Genomic DNA, 20,287 nt, shown 5'->3' with positions numbered 1-20,287 from the left:
AGCAAAGTGGTAAGTTACCATGATTTTGCACCCCCTACGCTACTATTTTGACCATACTTCAGGAATGTTGCTTTCACTTACAGAAACTCTACAAATATTGGTTTTTCAAAAAGGCAAATACTAAATGAATATTGTTTGCTCGAAGACATGAGGAAAAATGTGCACAGCACACACACTGCAGACAGACTGGAGAAATAAATTGTACCGGGAAGCACAATTTGCAATATAAAGCTCGCTTAATAATTTATTGGAACTTGAAAACTCAGTGATTATGCCAGGCACTGGGTATTTTGATTAACTGGTAGAAAATACAGTGCTAGCTGTCCAGAGACTGCAAACACTTGTATTAATGTGAAAGGTTTTTAAAAAATATTCCTATAGTTTAGAGATTCCAATTTGATTAACTGGATTTTTAACTGAGTTTAGGCTGGATTCCATCGGGTTTTTTGTAACCTCAGAGTAAGTACATGACTCTCAAAGTCCTGGCCATGTGATATTATCGCTGTGATGCTGTGCAAATTAACTTCCCTAAGTTTCCTCACTGTGAACATCAGGCAAGAGGGGCACCTGACACACGGTAGAACCCACAGAACTGACCACTGACAACTCATGAATGTGCTAAGCTGGGGACACACAGACAGGAGACAAAGAACTGATCCTCAGTGAGTTTACCACCTGTGTGGTCGGTACCTGCTGCGTTTTCAAGTGGCTTCAGGGGGGCCCTGGAGAGAGAATTAATACTCCTGGTAGGAGAGGGGACACTGAAGCGGCCTCAGTGAGCATTCACAAGCGAGGAACAGGAGGAAGAGGGGAGTGTGCTGAAGACAGCCCTGGTGGAGTGGAGCCCAGTCATCCGTGCAGCTGTAAAATGCTCCCTCTGTCTGACACTTAGAGCAAGATAAAACCCCCTCTGTTGTAAGTGTCATTCACCACACACCCAACTCTAATTCTTGCCAACTTTGTACCTCAGAGATCTCAGACTGAATATCTGTTTGTCCTTAAAGCAGATAAGCAGTGACTTCCCTGGTTCCCCACTCACAACCTGTACACCATTTAAAACAAGGAAATTCCGGCCACAACAGAGGCCACCACACAATTTTTAATTAAAAATTTTAAGACTCAAGTCCTTGAAATGGCTTAAAGTGGTTATATAAAAACATAGTAAGATAAAAATGAAGAAGCCCACAGGTTGCTGGAATACAATTTATTCAAAGCATTTCACATTAAAATTATATTAGGTTTAAATACACGAACATACAATTACATATAAAACACTATACTTTCCCAAAGTTTATGACATTTACTTTTTAGAATTAGCTGTTTGCTTATAATTTGAATCTAAAAGGTACCATTGAGTGCTGCTATAATTGTGTTTATATTTCTATTTATTTCAATTTTGCTATTAGATATTTAGAAAGCATTCATAAGCTCACCTAGAATATACAATGATTACATGTTAAATATTTACATTCAAAACAGGAAGCCAATACAGTGCTACAGATGCATGACTTGATAGTTCTTTAATGTATGTAATATATTGAATGGTCCAGCCTGCTGTTCAGAATGCTAGAGATGTTATTAAGCAGTAGAAAGCTCATTGAGGGATTTATATCTATTTCCTCTGCACTAGACCCACATCTTACCAGAGTCCATATACAAGGCTGGCTTGGAGTCACTTCATGCAAATGAGATTGTACTCTGAGCTTCCCTAAAGATAACTGGGAGGTCCAGATTATGCCCCAAGGTCGTTCCAATTTAGCTCAACTATCTTATGGTTGGCATTAACTACAAAATATAAACCTGCTTCAGTGGAATCCCTAATAGAGTGAGGCTCATGGCAAATCAGTAGTGTCAAAACAACACGTACAGGTCCTGCACCTGAGGAGTACACAGAGGAAAGCTTTACTAAGTCCTCTAGGCTGGGACTCGGCACTGGCCAAGCCCGATTCCTTAGGTCTAACTCTACAAAACAGAGATGAAGCATGGTTGATGCCACGATGACATTTATTTTTTGGCTTCCCTCCATCTACCCTCCCTCTCACGCCATCTGCAGGCTGTAGATGCAGAATGGTTGATCCCACAAGACACAGGTTAGCAGCATAAACAGTGTGAGGCTGGCTTACTCCCCAAGGCAAGGTCTCCCTTCACGTAAACGGTGGGAACCAAGTAACCTCACTGAAACCAAAACAGTAGCTAATCACCAATTTCAAATGAACAAGGGATACACCAAAGTGGGGATAACTCTCACACAAAGCATTTTCAACTTTTTAAATAATATAATCCCCAAATAGATTAACATTATATTAAGATGGTAAACTGTCTTGACTACCTATCTTAAATTCTTTTATAGTAACTATTTACAGTATAGATATTAACAGGCATGAAGGCCAATTTGAGGATAACTTTGATAAAACTGAACACAAACAGAGGTTTCACTCCTTCATATACTTACTCACATATTCACTGATATGCAGTATGAAGTAACAAGTCCAGTGTAGGGTGTAGCTTGTGCTGATGAAGACCTGAAACCAAGATGAAGGAAATGCATTGCTCTTACTTCATGATCAAACTCACACTCAGATGCAGTTTTGGAGACTTCAGTGAACAGAGGTTTGTGGGAGCCTCTGTGGTAGAAGGGAAGGCATGGAGGGAGCACCCTGACCAAACAAGTCTCTTTGGGTCTTAGCTTCTCACTGGGAAATGAAGAGTGCTGGATTTGATGACTCCTGAGATGCCTTCTGGTGCCAACATTTTACAAAACTGGAAAAGTACGCAGGGCTTTACACTAATAAAGAATTGTTACTTCATAGAATATTAAGCATTAGAAAGCCCACTAAGCATCATTTTGTCCAGCTCCAAAATTTTTCAGATAAACAATATTGACAAGCAAGTCTTAACTAAAGGAACAATCTTTTTATGAAAATAATAAATGAAATAGAGCCGGGAATCTGAAAAGTCAAATGGGAGAAGAACCCTGAAAAACTATGGCTTCTTACACCAGGAGCCTCAAGGAAAATGCCATTGATTTACATTGTAGGCAAAACCCAAAGAAGTCTAGTGACTTAGTATACACAGTTACTGTCAATAAGATGTTGAATATTATCATATATTACAAATAAATAAAAGTACATAAACAAAGTAACTTTTCATTTGTTTATTTTGTCCTCTCAAATACATTTAAAAAGTAACATTTTAGACACAGAATCACAAATACACACAAAACAAAGTAGTGCCGGCTTGCTTCACAAAGGGTTTTCCTTTGACTCTTTTAGCTGCTTTGCATAAAATTCAAAGCTTTCCTGTAGAGGAAAAAAAAAGGGAGGAAAGTTACAGATAAAAGTTACCAGCGGGGCTCCCCGGGTGGTGCAGTGGTTGAGAGTCCGCCTGCCGATGCAGGGGACACGGGTTTGTGCCCCAGTCCGGGAGGATCCCACATGCCGCAGAGCGGCTGGGCCCGTGGGCCATGGCCTGCGCGTCCGGAGCCTGTGCTCTGCTACGGGAGAGGCCACAGCAGTGAGAGGCCCGCGTATCGCAAAAAAAAAAAAAAAAAAAAAGTTACCAGCAAGAGGTGATGGTACAAAACTTAAAAACATAAAGTACTGCAAACTGGTAGCAAAGACTGCTGGGCCCACAGCGGCTGCAGTCTCCTCAAGCTTCAGCACTCTTCTCTATTTCATGAAATCACCAGTTCAAGGGCCCCCAACTGAGAATTAAGGCACCAGGAGCCTCTGCTGTGTGTGTGCATGGGCAAGTGCATGCAGGTATTTACACCTGGGTATGGAAGGTTGAGGGGTTTGAAATAAACATGTTTTAGGTGACTTTCAGTTCAATGAAACAATAAAAAGGAATTTTGCACTCATGATTTCTCTTATTAAACAAAGCAAAGTAAATAAAACAAAATTTCCTAGGCAACCTACTGAATGGGAGAAAATATTTGTAAACATATATAGCTGATATGGGGTTAATAGTCAAAATATACAAAGAATTTATATAACTCAATAGCAACAGGGGAACTGAACAGACATGTGGCCAAAGAAGAACTACAGATGGCCAACTGGTACACGAAAAGTTGCTCAACATCACTGATAATCAGGGAAATACAATTAAAAAACACAGTGAGATATCACTTCACACCTGTTAGAATATCTATTATCAAAAAGACTAGGAATAACAAATGTTAGCGAAGATTTGGAGAAAAAGGAGCCCTTGTGCACTGTTGGTGGGAATGTAAATGGTGCAGCCACTACAGAGAACAGTATGGAGGTTCCTCGAAAAATTAAAAATAAAACTAACATATGATCTAGCAATTCCACTTTTGGGTATTCATCCAAAGAAAATGCAAACACTAATTCAAAAAAGATATATGCTCCCTCAGGTTCACTGCAGCATTTACAATAGCCAAGACATGGAAACAATCTAAGTGTCCATCAATGGATGAAGGATAAAGAAAATGTCACACACTCTCACACACACACACACACACACACACACACACACACACACACACACACAGGAATATTATCCAGCCGTAAAAAGAATGAAATCTTGTCATGTGCAACATGGATGGACCTTGATGGTATTATGCTAAGTGAAATATGTCAGACAGAAAAAGATAAACACTGTATGATTTCACTTATATCTGGAATCTGAAAAACACAAACAAACAGAACCGAGCTCATGGATACAGAGAACAGATCAGTGGTTGCCCGAGGCTGGTGGAGGCAGGTTTGAGGAGGAGGAAGATGGGTAAAGAGGTTCAAACAGCACAAATTTCCAGTTATACAATGGGTAACTCAAGGGGATACAATGTACAGCACAGTGACTATGGTTAATACTGGATTGCATATTTGAAAACAGCTGGGAGAGCAGATCTTGAAAGTTTTCATCACAAGAAAAAAATTTTTCTTTTGTGACTATGTATGGTGGCAGATGTTAACTGGGCTTATTGTGGTGATCATTCTGCTATATATACAAATATTGAGTTATTATGTTGTATAGCTGTAACTAATATAATGTTGTCAATTATATTTCAATTTAAAAAAATCCTAGATAAAGAGAGAAGATCCAACTTACTTAAACTGGAAATGAACAAGTAATTAACAGTGACATAATATGCTTAGCTATTGAAATACAGGCCATTAAACCCTATTTCAAGTTGAAATGAAGAGGGAACTGCCCCAAGGACATTTGATAAATTCATACCTACAGTTGAAGGTCTCAGACTGACCTTGTATTTTAAACCTCAGCCCCAGAGGGCTATGTTCTCCTGCAGCCAAACCCATGGCATGACTGTTCAGTTCCCAAAGCCCTCTCTGGAGGATCCTTCACAGAGATCTAATCCTCATGTAATTAAGTATTCAACTTATTCTTTACACATTATTATGAAGCACACACAAATCTTTAGAGGTATTTTTTTTCCCTCTTAATTAAGAAATACTCACAGGGGGTTCAGTGAAAGGGACAGACTCTCCAGCATTCTTCAGCAAAACTGCATAACGCTTTAGAAACAGATCATTCAATTTTACATCCTTCGCAGTCAAATTTTCATATAGTGCTTTAGCAGATGCAACATCACTGTCCAAGACTAGAGAAAAAGATATTAATCACAGATAAAGCCAATTTATCTTCTTCTTTTCCCAAAACACTTAGCCATTCAGGGACTCCTGGATCCCTTTATCCCAAAGCAAAGGAATACTTAACTACCTTCAGCATTCATAATCTACAAGCTCCGCCCTTCCTTCCCCACACCTCTCATTCAGCATCACCCGCTATGAAAGAGAAGGAAAATGACAAATAGCTATTTTAAAGACCCATGCTAGTTAAAGTGACCACAAACTGAAGTCTTCAATCATAAAGTAAGCATACACCATTCAATCTTCTGCTTAAAACCACACTTTGAAATTAAGCTAATCCAGGGACTTCTGTGGTGAGGAGTGTGTAAAATAAATTATGTGGAAGTCTGTATCTACATCAACATCAAGATCAGCAGCTAAACACCACCAAAAGACTTTCAATAAGGGAGGGTGGGAGGGAGGGACACGCAAGAGGGAAGAGATATGGGAACATATGTATAACTGATTCACTTTGTTATAAAGCAGAAAGTAACACACCATTGTAAAGCAGTTATACTCCAATAAAGATGTTAAAAAAAAAAAGACTTTCAATATACTCTCCTATCCTAAAATAAGCAAATGAGGAATACAGTTAGCTGCAATGACCAAAAAAAATTTTATATACATTATTAATATACATTAAAAAATCTACATACATCTATACAAGTTACACTAATACTTCACTTAACTGGATGATGAAGTAGCCTAGGAGCTAACTTCAGCTGGCTTTCTACTTGTGGCTGATTTGCAAAAATTTTAATATCTTCCCTTTTACTAAAACTTCCTGATCTCCCTGCTCTTCTCCCTCCCAATTCCCAAGTGGGATTACACAATTTAATAGTAATTTTATGCTGTTTTACACTACTTCATCTTAGTTATTACTCAATGTCTGCCAATTCCTCAAACGAAACTTTATGATTATAGCACTATTTTGAAATATATCATGTTCCACTCATAAGGGTAGAAAAATGGAGAATTCTGATTGCTCAGTCTGGTGTCCTGCCAACAATAAAATCGACAAAGCAACTCTTTACTTACCCATTAAAAAGTGAGCAAATCAGTGGGTGTCAGATGGACAGGTGATCATAATTTACAATGCTAACATTTATCTTGATTACTGAGGAAACTTTAGACTGGTTCCCTTTCATGTGTGATTGCCTGGCGATCAGGGAGGAAACTGCTTAAAAGACTAGAATTTCAGTTGTGACTGCAGGTAAAACCTTGGGGCTCACTTTTCAATTAAGGTGATTGTTATTTCAAAGGAGTAGGTAGACCACTGAAGGAGTAAACAGGCAAGTCAAGTGGCAGTCTCAAATATGTACCCATTTTACATTGTATTAGGTTGGCCAAAAAGTTCATTCAGGTTTTTCCGTAACATCTTAGAGAGACTGGATTGGTTCCCAATGTGTACAGCCAAGTGGACTTCTAAGTCCTTCCAGGAACCTGGGATCTTACTCAACAAATCAGGGCCCCTCAAAAGATGCTCAGAGATACTTTACGTTAACACTACATGAATAATTTCATATTTTTCTTAAATACAATTTTAAAACATATCCTAAGGCTAAATAAATTTTGTACCATAAGCAATTATCTGATATTTAGGATTACTGCCTTTGAGCTGAAGACTTAGCTGACTATACTACAAATATTTAAATCACTTAAATAATGAAGTCAGATTAAACTTATTACCATAGCTTTTCATGATGGAAGTGTATGCTTCTTCCTTTTCAGTTAATTCAGGAATCAATTCTAACAAAGACTTCACAGTTGGTGCCTAGAAAATTAAATATAGGTAACATTACCATGACTCAAAAGAACAGTGAAATAAAACACTGATATATGGACATTATACCAAAAAAACCTGACAACAGCAACAGAACTGCCTATTCAATTTAATGGACTATTTTCCCTTTTGTATATCTTAGTACACTTGGCCCCCTGTATCCAGTGGGTTCTGAATCTGTAGATTCAACCAACCACGGACCAAAAAAAAAAAAAATCCAGAAAGCCCAAAAAAGTAAACATTGAATTTGCTGTGTACCAGCAAATACTTACATAGCATTCACATTGTATTGGGTATTATAAGTAATCTAGAGATTATTTAAAGTATACAGGTGATGTGTGGTAGGTTATCTGCAAATACTACACCATTTTATACAGTCTCTTTGAAAGGAAAAAAAAGGACAACTAAATATTTTCTAAATGATGTTTGTTGTAAATAAATACATGAGTCAGAGATAAAAAGTGCAATTAGGTAAATTATTTTTTAAAGTGTGTGTATGTATGGGGGAAGTATGTGAAAATTAAGGAAAACTAGACCTCCCAGAGTTGTAAACAACCTAAATGTTTCACATAAAACAAACATTACAATTGGTGCTCAGTTTAAAACTTCATAATATGCCCAAATAAACTAAGAACAGGGTTTCTGGTGCCCACTCACCATGAAAAATCAAATCTAAAAAAAAAAAATTTTGAAATATGCTTTTATTCTTTTTTTTTTAAACATCAAAAATAAGACTTGGTTCTGTTTCACACATACACACATACCTTTTAGTGTAAATAAGGTAACTGTACAAACTGAGAACATGAATCCGTGGCACATACCAGTTTTAAAGCTAACGGGTTCATCTACCTCATGGTTTCTACCTGAGCCACCTGACAGGAGACACTCTGCAGTAGGTGTCTCCCTCAGCAGTGCTTCTGCACTGTGAAACTTACCCAGTGACCCAAGCAACGGGATTTGTTTCTTACATTTCTAAGGGCCCTTTCTTGGGGCTCAATGCATAACTACAAGGATAGAGAATTCACTGTATGAACTTGTTCTGCATTTCCAATACAACCAAGGAGCCAGAACTGACTCTGCATCAACATCTAAAGAAGTAAACAAGTACAGACCAGCAAGTGTTCAATCTCTATAGTATTTTTAGAAAACATCCTGAACTGACAAGCTCTTACATGATATTCAATACCTCTGAACAAGACTAGCTCATAGCATTATTGGTTTGTCAGCAAGTACAATAGCACCGTACCTTTCCCGATCTCCGAGAATTCCTAATACAGTACACCAAGAAAATTGGGGTTTGTTCAGCAATTGCACCACATCTCTAAAAATTGAAACATTATTTGGTAAGTGAAGGTTTTTGATAAACAAGCAGACCAAGGTGAATATTTCCAGTTAAGAAAGTTCACAATAATACAGTAATGTATCATTACCAACAGGAAGGTCTAACAGTCGACCAATGTTTTTTAAGGCAAGAAAAAAGAAAACCAAGTGCAAGCTAGGCCAGGCTTTCATGCATGTTGTCCTTGGCGCTGCAAGTATAAGGTCTGTTTAAAAAGCAAAGGGAAAAATTCAACCAACGCTTCCACAACCACAGAATGAGGTTTAGGACTGCAAAGAAAGAGGGAAAAAAGAAACACTATTCCCCTCCAATTATACTGCCAAGCATTCACAAGTGAGCTAGGGATCATAAGGTTAATTATACATTTAATAAGGTGTCAGGGAGATAACTGCTCGTTTCTTTATAAAAATTAAAATGTACAAAGCAAGTTCTCTTTAAAGTATAATTACCTACACTTACGCATACAAAAGGACTGATTTCAATCTCTCTATTTTATAAAAGGCTTTCATTGCTATAGACAGCCAGTGCTTGAAAAAGAGACAAAAGTTAAACTCAAAAAAAAAAAAAAGTTTATATGACAGACCAGATAAATCAAGTGTCTATCCCATCTTAGATGCTATAGTAAAATCAAATATGGCAAGACATTATTTTAGTTTACACTCATCACAGATGTCATTCTCTTAAGTTTCTAAAAGCACATTGCTCTTTCAAAGCTTTAAAACACTGTCAATACTAAAATGACTAGTATAAAAAGAACTTTTGGGGACACACAGAACATTTACACTATAAACTGATGCTTTCGACATCTGTGAATAAAGTATTCTTCACTACAGCAAGAATAATCTTTTACTGTTTGACAAGCAGGTAAAGAATGGGTAAAGGGTTTATCATCTGAAACCTCAGTCTACTGAAGGGATAAAAATGAAAAGACAGCTGTTGCAGCAACGCTCGGCTGTTGCCAAGAGCCCTAGACAGGCCACTGTGGGTACATGCAGCTCTGAAGGCGGCTGCCACATCCCCACTGTCTCCCACTCTGGACTGCTCGCTAGAAAGAGCCTTGATCAACAAGCTGGTAAATGAAATATCAAGTGTGACTTCCTAAGGAGCTACCACAATGATGTGTTAAAGCTGAATGAATACTATCACACGTCCAGCTAGACATGCATATACCCTGAGTGGGTACACTTAGGTATGTACACACAAACATAAAGCATTAGAATTTATTCTTTTCAAGATAAAACTTGTAATACTAAAGGCAACAAAACAATGAAAAGATTCCTGAAATCCCCATCATAAATTGCCTTTTCTGTTTAAAACAAAAGTTTTTTTTAAGGAAAAAAAAAGGTAAACATACCAAACCAATCAAGAAAAATCTCAACTAACTAGCATTTCTCTCTCTCCAGGAACAAAAGTAAAAAAGCCTTAGAGGCAGTGCCAATTTACACGTTTTACAAAAATGTTAACACAGAGAAATTTCTCAGGAATTCCTTTTAAAAATGACTTGGATTCTACTGTCAAACTAGATGAACTTTAAGGATCAAAAGCAGAGTTCCAGCAAATGAGTACAGTTTTACCTTCCCTATCTACTACTTAAGAGGTGCTGCAGCTTGCAAAAACGTTAAGTGAATATAATACTATTTACTACCAGAAATTGGTCCCAGGCCTCAATTTGACACAGGGAGTCTATACAAACACAGCCGTTGGCGGGATCACGGTGACTGTTTGACTGCCACCTGCTGGGAAGGGGCTCCCCGGCGGTGCCTGTTTGTGTACATTAACAGTGGCAGCTACGATCACCCACTGGTGGCGTGCTGCTTTATATTTAGTGCTGTTAAAATGGCATGAATGCAGTTGTCTCCTTCCCTGAAGATTGCTAATTTAACAGAGAGTGCGGGCCACAGAGACCTGCATTTGTCATTTAATGTGTCTGTGACACACAAGTGAATAGAAAGCAAATTCTTAATAAATCTTGAATAAGGCACTGAGAATGTTTGAGTATTCAAGAGAAGCTGTACTTGAAAAGCAAACATTTCCTACTTTTTGTTTGCAAACTGTGTTGCCATGGTGATGCACAGTATTTATAGAGCAGCGTTAGAGAAATTAAACTAGGAAATCAAAGGAATTGTTTTGCATTACCTATCTGCACAGAAACATTTGTCTTTAAATCATTTTGGCAAAACATGTCTTCCCCCACCCCCACTTAAATCTAAAGACATTTCTAGTCTGATTTGGCATCTTTAAAACCAGCAACCTGTAACTTACAATCCAGTCCCTGTCATGTAACCTTGATTCACGTTCAAATTTAAATGTGCAGGCAGCACCACACTTCATTTCCGGTATTCTACCACACACCTAAGTCTAGTAATTTCTTAACTGACTTCTCACAAGCCACAAGCCCCACTGCTCCATGTGTGGTGGTCATTACCTGTAGGAGAGCTCTGGCATCATCCACCTTGCCTGCATCCACAAGCTGAAGGAAAAGATCGGTGACAGGTTTGTAAATTGCAAACTGATTGGCCAATCTCTCCGCCATGATGCTTACTGAAAAAAATGACAGGTAAGAAAAATCTTTCATTTAAACAGTGGTATAACTAACTCATCCACCAAAGAAAGTCAGTCCAGACTCACTAGAGAGAAAAAGTGCTTCTGTGTTCTTTGGCTAGAACAGCTAACTTACTCTTTTCAAGTGCTGGTTCCAACCGTTCCTCTATGACTTTTCGGAATAAGTATGCCAAGCCAAAGTACTGAAGTTCCATGGTTTGGTTCCCTGAAGTAAGCATATTTTCAATGTTTTCTATTGCACCATCTATGTTACTACTGTAAAAGAAAGTAAAATAAATTATAAGGAAATATTTGCTTTTAGTATTAATATTGCAGGCAGTTTCAGTATGAGTACTTTGGGATTCACACATGCAAGCACTTTAGGAAAAAAAGGAAATATATTTACAATTAACCAGATAAAAAACACTATGCAAGCTGAACCCAATCACATTTAGGTGGCACCAGCAATCACTGGGTGCTTTATGCTACAGTAACTGAAGTAGCTGCTTATTTTAAAAAACTGCTCTAGAGACAAGATCAAACAACTATATAGAGAAGAATTAAAGACAATAACTTAAAAAATTATTGTATCTCAAAGACTTGATTCTGCAGCTGTTTGGAATGTAAAATGAAAACTTGTTTAAATGCTATATAACTCTGGCATTATAATCTGCAACTGGTCACTAGTGCATGAAGTAAAGATAATGTATTACATCTTAGGATTCTTAAAAATGCTGATGATGTCTTCAAAAGGTATATTTTCATGTCTCTCAACCCACAGTCACTACAATTTGTTTTTGTCAGGTAATACATAACATTTGAAAAATATTCAATTTATACTAAAATTCTCAGAAAAAAGTATCTTCACACTTTTTATTTTAAAAAATTAATTACATGGCCTTATGTAGCAAGTTATGATAAAAAATTATCTTTATGACTATCTTTTTGGTTAAGATGCTCTTTAATTGATACTTTACAGTTATGATATGGCACTCGAAATCCAAATAATCAATTTTATGTTGGAATTATTACCTGAAACAAGAATTCTCTAAAAATGAGTACACCATTACAATAAAGTTTTCTTATGGGTTTTAGTTAGAGAATTATTTAATAGTGAATAAAAACATATTCTCGGCCTCATATAAAACTCTGTTTATATGGTAACATTTAAAATTTCATCCAGGGGCTTCCTGGTGGCGCAGTGGTTAAGAATCTGCCTGCCAATGCAGGGGACACGGGTTCGAGCCCTGGGCCGGGAAGATCCCACATGCCGCCGAGCAACTAAGCCCGTTTGCCACAACTACTAAGCCTGTGCTCTACAGCCTGTGAGCCACAACTACTGAAGCCCGCGTGCCACAACTACTGAAGCCCGTGCGCCTAGAGCCCATGCTCTGCAACAAGAGAAGCCACCGCAATGAGAAGCCTGCGCACCGCAACTAAGTAGCCCCTGCTTGCCACACTAGAGAAAGCCCGTGTGCAGCAACAAAGACTTGGATAATTTTTTGGATCTTCTAACTTAAAATAATCACATTTTCTTATTAAAGGAAAAGTTTAAAGTTCTATTTGGGGAAATAGTTTTAAAAGGGTGAAAAACAAAACAAAACCTCTTCTCTGCCCAAAGAAAGAGGAACAAAAAGCCCTGTAAAAACCAACATGACATTTTCGTATCACAACCCATTAAATGTATGTAGGATTAACTGCTAAAGAACATTTTTTCCTAAAAGCATGAAAAATGTCAATTCCATTATTACCCCCATGAATCTTTAACTTTGCTAGTGAGGTTAATAAAAATCAAGTTCTTATTTACTTCTACAGTAGTGATCCTCAACAAGGAATCTAGAAATGGTGGTATGAGAATCATCTCTAAATACCTCCCTTTGTGTGGATGTGTGTTGGACACAGGTGGATGGGTAGGAGAAGATGGAAATGTGTATTTTTAACAAGCTTGCTAGGCCTTCCATTTCACTATGTACTGGTAGAGTGTCACCTTCAAGTGTTGCTAACATTCAAATGAACTTATTTTTCACTTTTGCAACCAAGTGTTTCAATAAGGGCCTGGAATGTATGAATGAGAGTTACCAACCGTGAAGCAAGTTCTATGAATTTGAAAATTTTGATAAATGTTGATTTAAGATTTAATTTAAAGCTAAAACATATTTTGTTAACATATAATTATTCCCTGATAGCTACAGAATAATCAGCAACTGGCATCGATACTTCCTCTGTAGTTGATACGGCTTCTAATACCCTAGTTTTACAAAAGGTGGGATTTGAGATAACGTTCCTTCCAGTATCCAATGGAGAAAAAGAAAGCTCGAAAATACTCACTTCTTTATTTGTGCCAAAGCAATGTTATTGATGAAAACCATACGGGAAAGTCCAATTGAATCTTCGAGTCCATTTACCAACTTCTGAATGTCTTGTATGCTTTCTGTATCACCCTTCAAGGCACATGCCTGAATAAGGCGGGTCACTGCTATCCTAGAAGGTATCTGCTCCAGATCCAAGGCTGTTTTTAGTGTTGTTAGAGCGTCTACAATAGAAGAGCAGGTGACAGAGCTTTTTTTATATGAACCGTACTGACTTTAATGTGTTTTGAAAACTAGCTTTTAAATATGAGCACAAAATGACTATACACAAAAAGCTATGAATAATTTATTCTATATTACAGAAAATATTAATACTTTATGAGAAACCTAAAAAAAAAAATAAAGATTTATTTGACTGTAAGATATCAGAGACCAGAGAAATTTCTTCTTTAAGTTACAGAGAAAATGCAGATGTTACTGACAGAATGTGGATTCCATTCAGGGATAACATTTAGTGACTAATTTCAAAGAAGTTGACAAGTTCAGAGAAATATAAATAAGGAAAAATTTTAAAAATTAAAGGCCTTCCAAAAATATGTAACCTCTACCCACATTCATACTTTCCCAGATTTTACTACACTCAAAAGATTCATGATTATCAAAATCTTCTAATACCGCAAAGATTCTTTCTTGAAAACAATGTTGCTTTCTAATCCAAAAAGGACTGATCATACAAGAAGAGCAGCCAAACTGGAACACTCAAGTTACACACTAACAAATTTATTTTACACGATTACATATCTTGCAGATATTTTCTTACACTGATTTTTCGGAGAAAATAAAGCTCACCAGATTCCCAGGGAGAAACCCCTCAGGAGTTTCTTTCTTTTTTTTTTTTTTTAAAGTATCATACTTACAAGTATGTGATTATGGATAAATATGGAATATCCTTCTGATTTACTGATTTAAGTGCCAGGGTAGCAAAATCATTATATTAAATAAAATGATGGACTGCAGGGAAATTGCAATACTTAGCACAACAATCACTGCTACCAAAGAAAACTTCATGGCTCTATAGAAATTAAAGCAGTGTAACCTACACAAAACTAAGACCCTCAAAGCAGCTTTCCAAATAACAGTCTATCTTTAACAGAAGAATGGGGAAAGGGTAATAAACACTCTATTAAAAGTGATACAGTAAAAGACATCATGAATTTAAGTATTTATTATTGAATAAACAATTTATTATTACTCCAAATCTACATTCTAAACCAGTGATTCTCAAATGGGGAAAAGGGAAAATAGGCAGTTTAGAAGGCATATTCAATAAAATTTTATAAATACACACGAACATACAGGAAACAAAAAATGTTATTTATACTACTTTAATAATATTATCTATAGAAAATAAACTTGATAAAATCTTAACTGGTGGTCATACACAGATAATATGGAATATTTTTATTAGCCAAGAATATCGTCAGCCAGGAGGATCTTCCCACACCAGTGGATCAAATAGCAACAAAAATAAGATAACAATGGTGATGATAGTAATGCGCATTTACTGAGCTTTTACTACATTTGTTGAGCACTTACTACATGCCAGACACAGTATTAAGCAGTCACACTCACAACTACCCTCTGAGGTAAGTAACAAATTTATATGTGGGAAACTGAGGCACAGATAATTTAAATAATTTCCCCAAGGTCATACTGTTAAGACACCAACCCAAGAATCTAACCACCCCAGAGCCTTCATCTATGGGTGCATGTGTGTGTGAAAGAGTGGAGGATAGAGGAGAAGAGATCATTTTATGTCTATCCAAAGGGAGCATGGGACCTTGGAACCGAAATCATATTCCCATACAGGGCTGGACTTCTGGACAGTTCATGATTTACTGCTTTGGGACACCAAAAGCAGTATCCATCCACACCCCTCCCCGAGTCCTTATCACACTGTCACCTAATTTACTAGTAATATTGATTATACTGCAACAGTGTGATGTATCAGCTATTAATATTCCAGAACAGCATTTGAACTGGCTTTATTTTTCTTCCTGCTTTAGATGGAATTGAGAAAAAGCAACCTGAATTTTTTAATTGGGAGCTCTAGTCAGCCATGGAACAAAATAAGGAGATGTGGATAGTGCCAACAGCATTCCCGTCCTTGACAATGACCACAGTAGGTTAGTCCGTGGCGAGGCACTGGGAGGTGGGTTCATAGCTTCTACTCTCAACCAACCTCCAGGTGAACAGCTGAAAACAGATGTGAAATTATATCATAGTTTCTTGTTGTCTTCACAGGGTACCTAACATACAAGTGGGATAGCAGTCAAGTTAAACACTGATTAGATTCAGCTCAAAAATTAACTCCTTGAAATTAAAAAAGTGTTTTATTCTGATCTCCATGTCTACAAAATGTCATTTATAAAAATGAACTTATTTATATGGGAGCAAGTTTAATTTTTCAATGTTTTAAAATTGTTTATCAGGGACTTCCTTGGAGGTCCAATGGTTAAGACTCTGCACTTCCACTGCAGGGGGCGCAGGTTCGATCCCTGGTCAGGGAACTAAGATCCCACATGCTGCGTGTCGTGGCCAAAAAATAAAATTTCAAAAAGTAGAAAAAAATTGTTTTTAAATATCTACTTGCCAAAAAGCCTCTTCTATTGCAAAGAAAATGAAAGCTTTTAAAGTTTTAATAGCAAGCCCTACAACACTCAATTATGACTGAAGCTGTCTCTAACAGGCTGGTCCTGCCTGTAGAATACTGAGGCAGCAATTCTGCATAGGCAGAAATGATCACTTACATACTCAGTCCTAACCAGTTAGGAAGACATCCAAAGACCAATACCTCTAGGCATTACAGGCAACATTAAAGCTGCACAATTAGACAGCAACTTTCAGAGATGTGATATTATTTTATAAGCATGCAAGTGGGGAGTATATACAGAGTGAGGAAAAAACTAGGCAACATATTTAACGGTTAAAGAGCTGTTTCAACCTTCCTTAAAGAGTTCCTAAGTGTCTTTTGTTGTATCGGCAAAACCATGGTGTTACTGTATCAACTAAAATTCAAATGTAAAATTAAATGTGAAAAGATGCTTATCTAAATTTAAGAGATTCATCATTTTTCCCCTTGGGAGCTCATTCATAAGACTATCCGATCCAAATCCATTCCTCTGCAAACCCATAAACAGCCTCTACCAAACAAATGGCCTCATCCCAACCCTCCCCAAAGTCATCTCCACATTTTTCTGATGTTATCCTCTTAATTCAAAAGCTCGAAACTCGAAACTCCAAACAAACACTGTATCTTACTGCTGTTGGCATTATTAACTATTAAAGAAGTATTAGATTAAGTTTTAAAAATCAATATTATAATCACTTGGTGCACAATCCCACACATTTAACACTCAATTTAACTCATTTGCTAACTCACATACAACCAACACAATATGCAAGAAACAACTGCTGGGAATTGTTTCAGATGCTCTAAAGTATGTTAATTTCCAGAGCAAAATGACTTGTGCTGTGAATTTTAACGCACTTGAAAGCCTGTACTTTCTCTCCTTCTGCAACACAAATTTTGCATGTCTGAAGAGCTGTGATTCATCTTAAGAAAACCCATCTTGTGTTAAATGGAATGGAAACTGGACTAAGTGGTCAAATGACAAGTACATTCATATTCAAGCTGTATTATAAATGCATGTACAGTAATTTACGTCTCTCAGCTACCACAAAAGGCTCTTGATAAGCAGGTAATTTGCTAAATGGACTCCTTTATCCAAGTATTCGAAGGGCGTTACAAGAAAAATCTGCAGAGGCATTAATGTGACGTAAAGGTCAAGCATTGTGACATACCTTTCAAATAATCCCGCCTAACTTGCGTTATGATGAGGCGGCTGTTGGCAGCATCGTTCAGTGTGAAGCCCTTGATGTGGGTCTCAGCGCTAAAAGAAGCAGACATTTAGAAAGGAATTACTGACATGCTTCTGATACGATAATAAATGGTTGAGCACCAAGGTGAAATTATAAAAACTACTGTTCATATGTTAAAAATATTGCTGCAAAATATCGACCTGGAGACAGCTTTTGTGTTATCCTGTCAATGGTTATAGAAGGATAATTTTTTTTTGCATTCTGACAGATGACAAAGTTGGAAATGAGCAACAAAAGAAACAAAGTACAAGATTTTTTTTAAACAATCGGTTCAGATTCTTGAATGCTGACATATTAGATGACTAAAATAACTGCATGCCCTGCATTGTTCTGCTGTATCCTAAGCTGGATACTTTTTCCTCTTTTTTCTACACTCACCATAATTATAAAATGTAAAACTATTCTTTCGGCAACAAAAATGAGCATTTATTTTCAGCACTTTATATTTTAAATATAAACTAAAGCATATTACTAACACCATATCATTTGGCTGATTAATTTTCAAATTTCTGTCATCTAGATACATACAATTTTTAAAGGTGAACATACTGCAGAACTAAAACCACTGCTACATTAAAATGTAAAATTTCACACAATCTTGTCCCAGCCTTAAATTTGAAACCCAACTTTTTTTTTTTTCCCCGGTACGTGGGCCTCTCACTGTTGTGGCCTCTCCCGTAGCGGACCATAGGCTCCGGATGCGCAGGCTCAGCGGCCATGGCTCACGGGCCCAGCCGCTCTACGGCATGTGGGATCTTCCCGGACCGGGCACAAACCTGTGTCCCCTGCATCGGCAGGCGGACTCTCAACCACTGCGCTACCAGGGAAGCCCAAACCCCCCCAATTTTTTAAAACTCAAGAGCAAAAACTCGCTTTTCTTATGACTAAAACCTACATAATTTAAAAAAAAAAAAAAAAAGAAAGAAAGAAAGAAGAAGAAGAACCCTAGCCAGAGATGATTTGTTTGCTACATTGTTTGCATATCTCCTGTGATGAAATTTCAGCATCCTTAATGCCCCTAGGCTTTATCTCCCAATTAGGAAATCTCCACAGGTCAAAAGGAGCAAAAGCAATTGCTGCCATTTGCCTTATCAAGCTCAGTGATGATCTTGCTGCCAACAACCTCGGCCTACCCACATGAACATCTAAGCTGAGCAGATTGCGAGAAAAGCAGGGTCACTGCTAAATTACTCTCGTCAATCCCAAGAAAATCCTCCAAAGACACCATGATGTGCCCATCCTCTCAGTCACTTTCAGCCTCTGAGGTTCCCCCCTACTGTTCCTGGGGGAAGGATTTTTTTATCCCCCCAACGATCCTCTTAATCCCACCAAAGCACCCACTGCTCAGTTTGACTTTTTTCCTTTATCCCATCTGTCAAAGCTCTTAAGTCAAAAACTCATACATGAGACTATAAACTGCAGAAAATAAAGGATTTACTTTCTCAATCTTTAGCATGATTAAATAAACAAGCAGACACTATTAAAATTAAGCTCATTTCTTATGCCAACATTATTACATGTATTATACCATATTTACTTGAAAATATTACCTAAAATTCATTAAAACCATAAGGTAACAAAACTTCTGACATCACACTTGATTGTCAAACCTTTTGAAAATCTCAAAACACAGAACATTTTTCTTTTAATAATCTCTTGCTATCTCAAGGTGTGTATTCAATATATATTTGAAAGTGAGGATAAATAGGAAGAAAACTCTCCCCAGTTCTATTACATGCTGAACATATATTACACATGTAGAAACTGACCAATCACAACCAAAATATATTCCAAACTGGTAAAGGGAGAAAAACTACAGAAGGTACTGGTGATTCTGCAGTGTACTCATTCATACAATAAAATAAGAGCAGTTTACTTCTGAATCATAATTTTGATCTTTCCTTTTGGAAAAAAATCTAGTACAGAGATGCCAAATCAAACTTCCTTGTGATAATGAGAATATTCTTTACCCATGCTGTCCAATAGGGTAGCCACCAGCTACATGTGGCTACCTGGCTACTGTGATGGAGGAATGGAAACCTTAATTATATTTAATTTTAATAATTTAAATTTAAGTGGGCACTTATGGCTAGTGGCTACTGGACTGGACAGCACAGAATTCCAGACATTTTCTTTTCTTTTTTAGAACTGCTAAAATAAAGGAAAAAAAAATTGCAGAGTGAAGGGGTATCAATCTCTTAACTTACAATCAACTGCAAAAATTACTCTGTCTTAACCAAAGAAGATAGTATCACATGGAAAGGTTCATATTGGAGATTTCAGAGCTATGACTGGTCTATGGATTGTACTTATATAACACGCACATAGGACATTAGGCAGTGATTAGAATTTATCTTACTTTGGAAAACAAAAACTGGCCAATCCAGTAAAAACCATCAGTTATTAATTTAGCATTATTTTTAGACAGAATAAAATAAGAAGCTAGTAGGAACAAGAGAAAATGAAGTGCTATTCTTGAAAGATAAAGCAGAGCTAATCACCACATGATTCTCAAATTTCCTAAGAATAGAGTTCAGTGTTAACAGATTTAAAATAACAATTCATAACCATTACTGCTCTATGAATAAGCAGTTCCCCTCCATTGAAAGAATTCACTATACCTAAATTTTTATTTTGAAACACAAGGAAATGTTGAATTCTAACTAAAAATGAAAGAAAGTCATTCTTTTTTTTTTCAAAAATTTTAAAGGCATGTGTTACTTTTGAGGTTCCATTACTTGTTGGGAAGGTTAAGTAACCT

The 20,287-nt window shown here is 37.0% G+C and overlaps 1 protein-coding gene across 2 annotated transcripts in view; it reads right to left on the bottom strand.

Moving 5' to 3' along the window:
• Window positions 1–1,198: 1,198 nt before the first annotated feature.
• The window catches only part of LRPPRC (leucine rich pentatricopeptide repeat containing), a 105,660-nt gene continuing 86,571 nt past the window's right edge, over window positions 1,199–20,287 (bottom strand). The window contains exons 31-38 of one of the 2 annotated variants that reach the window (XM_060026704.1): window positions 17,449–17,537; window positions 13,604–13,808; window positions 11,412–11,551; window positions 11,160–11,275; window positions 8,642–8,716; window positions 7,302–7,386; window positions 5,442–5,584; window positions 1,199–3,299 (exon numbers count right to left, since the gene is read on the bottom strand). In XM_060026704.1, coding sequence (XP_059882687.1) covers window positions 3,243–3,299; window positions 5,442–5,584; window positions 7,302–7,386; window positions 8,642–8,716; window positions 11,160–11,275; window positions 11,412–11,551; window positions 13,604–13,808; window positions 17,449–17,537 — 910 coding nt within the window. In that variant the 3' untranslated portion in view covers window positions 1,199–3,242. The remainder of the gene's footprint in view (window positions 3,300–5,441; window positions 5,585–7,301; window positions 7,387–8,641; window positions 8,717–11,159; window positions 11,276–11,411; window positions 11,552–13,603; window positions 13,809–17,448; window positions 17,538–20,287) is intronic. The other variant, XM_060026705.1, reaches the window with a different exon arrangement.

The sequence above is a fragment of the Delphinus delphis genome, chromosome 12, assembly GCF_949987515.2.
Source record: "Delphinus delphis chromosome 12, mDelDel1.2, whole genome shotgun sequence".
Lineage (NCBI taxonomy): Eukaryota > Metazoa > Chordata > Mammalia > Artiodactyla > Delphinidae > Delphinus > Delphinus delphis.
Note: the sequence above shows the minus strand (reverse complement) of the source record. Positions and strands in the feature narration are given on the sequence as shown.